At 38.6% G+C, this 2,171-nt stretch overlaps 1 protein-coding gene across 1 annotated transcript; it reads left to right on the top strand.

Annotated features, from left to right (window-relative positions):
- Nucleotides 1–335: 335 nt before the first annotated feature.
- Nucleotides 336–1,845, top strand: cytl1 (cytokine like 1). The gene is made up of 4 exons (XM_085363986.1): nucleotides 336–488; nucleotides 721–765; nucleotides 998–1,144; nucleotides 1,801–1,845. The coding sequence occupies exons 1-4, from the start codon at nucleotides 336–338 to the stop codon at nucleotides 1,843–1,845; spliced, it is 390 nt and encodes a 129-aa protein (XP_085220112.1).
- Nucleotides 1,846–2,171: the final 326 nt, after the last annotated feature.

The raw sequence follows: 2,171 nt of genomic DNA, 5'->3' as shown, positions 1-2,171 counted from the left end.
AAAACAGTTTCTAAAGATTCATATATAACAATAAAAAAAAATATTTTCTAGCTACTGAGCAGTAATGCAGATACAACTTCAAAGTTGTATCTTTTACTTTATTTTAAATTTGTATCCATTAGAAGAGGAGAATCGATGCTGAACTCAAATGCACACAATGCATGCAAATCTGCGTTATTGCATCACAAAGGATCTTCCCCTGTCATTCCTTCACAGTTATTTTGGAGTAAACAAAGGGTGTGTTAAAATCCATCCAGATGCATACGTGGCTCCATGTGAGCGTTGGTCACACAACCAAACCAAAGCTCTGCTGGTACACAAGGTGTCAGTGAGTCATGGCGATCTTTAAACACGTGTTGTTTATCTCATCTTTGATGCCGCTGATATTGAGCTACCCTTTCTACCCTCCAACATGCTATACTAAGGTGCTGAGCATGGCCCGGGACCTCACCCAGTGGGCAGCAGATTTGAAAAGGGACCCAGAGACTGTAAGTCAGCTTGGTAATTTTTTATTTTACTTTACACTTAAGTGGTATTTTATAACTATTCTAACTGTTTAAAAACTTGTAAATAATAAAGATTCTGTACTTTACATACATAATTGTATATTATTTCAGCTGGCTTTAGTGACACGAGAAACATAATTTCAAAGAAATCATGGAAAGTCAGGAAAGGTTGTAAAATCTGTGAGACTTGATAGCTGTCATTCTTTTCATCCAGAGTTACTGCATGGCACACATGCCAAATCTCTACATTGATGTTCATGTAAGTATGTCTTTATTATTAAAAAAGAATAATAAAATGGCATGATTTTTGCCATATAACATTCCGAAAAGAAAATGTTTTCTGCGCTCTCCGTTCTGTCGATGATCTACACACATTGTTTTGAGTAATCTGGCCGTCCCTGCATTTTTGACGCTCACTTATGTGGTATTTTGACTCCAAACTTTAGCTGCAGTAAATCATGCGCAGGGACACTAATTGTTACTCATGACAGAATGGTTGTGTGATGTACAAAATGAGCACCTACCTCCAAATGGTGGAGGGCCTGCGACAGCGCCGCTGTGCTTACACCAGAGACGTAAGGAAGCTGGGTGTCACTATGCGACAGCTCTTCATCATCATGTCAGAGAGATGCCACGGGGTAAGACAAGACAAGCTGTCTAAATAAGTGTAAACTGTGCCATACTCAATCATATATCAGATATTAACATCCCATCTTGTGGGACTTAAGTGTGGTGTAGTGCATTTTTGCCTGGAAACTCTAGAAACGTCATAAAGTAAATTACAATTCATAGTTAAGATCAAACGTATAGCTCTGATTAAACCAGATTTTTATTGAATATGTAGTCACTGAGCTGCGTTTTAACTCACCCATGCACCTGATATAGTTTCATAAACTGAAAACAGGCTAACAGTGATGAGATGCATTCAAACTAACTGCTGTTTACTGGGTCACTCACTTGGTGATTTCGCAGGATTAAGCAGGGTTTATGATGCAGATTATGAATAACCTTCTGTGCTCTGTGAGCATTTGATCCCACTCACCTGATCTGTGATGTCAGACCCATCTGGGTCTGCTATTGGTGTCCTGACATGACTGATCTGCCCGTCTAGCCGAGGCCACAATGCCTCAGAGAAGGGTCAGAGTAAATTCACTTACATTAGAGAGAAAGGTAACCTTCTGCTGTGGCTTACATAAAGCATATACAAACATTATTTATCAAGTGAAAAACAAGTCACTGCTAAAATGTTCACACCTCCCTCACCGGTGTCCCATGGTGTGTTTTGTTTTCATAGGACTTGGTGTTCACAGCCTTTGACTGCTCTGCCCTGGAGCGCTGACATCCTGGATGCTGAAATATTTCAAGCTGCTCACCGAGAACGTTGATAGACAGCGAGAGTCTCAGTGGACATTCTTTATTTCTTCAAGTAATGACAGAAAAAAAAAAAAACCTGGAAGACATGAGTATGAGATCACCTCAGTAAACCATATTGTGATTCTGATGTTATAAGCATGCATTCTCTTTGTAATGACATTTATTACCAACTAGATGATAAAGCAAAATATTTTACAGAATAAGATGCATTATTTTTTTTAATATTACACAGGCTTCTTATAGAATGAATAGAGTCACATGTTTGGTTGATAGACAGTTGTTTGAATAAGT

The sequence above is a fragment of the Diplotaxodon limnothrissa genome, linkage group LG10, assembly GCF_057381915.1.
Source record: "Diplotaxodon limnothrissa isolate DT_005_m linkage group LG10, D_limnothrissa_male_GT1.1, whole genome shotgun sequence".
In the NCBI taxonomy this organism is placed as follows: Eukaryota; Metazoa; Chordata; class Actinopteri; order Cichliformes; family Cichlidae; genus Diplotaxodon; species Diplotaxodon limnothrissa.
This window is presented reverse-complemented; position numbering and strand designations above follow the sequence as displayed.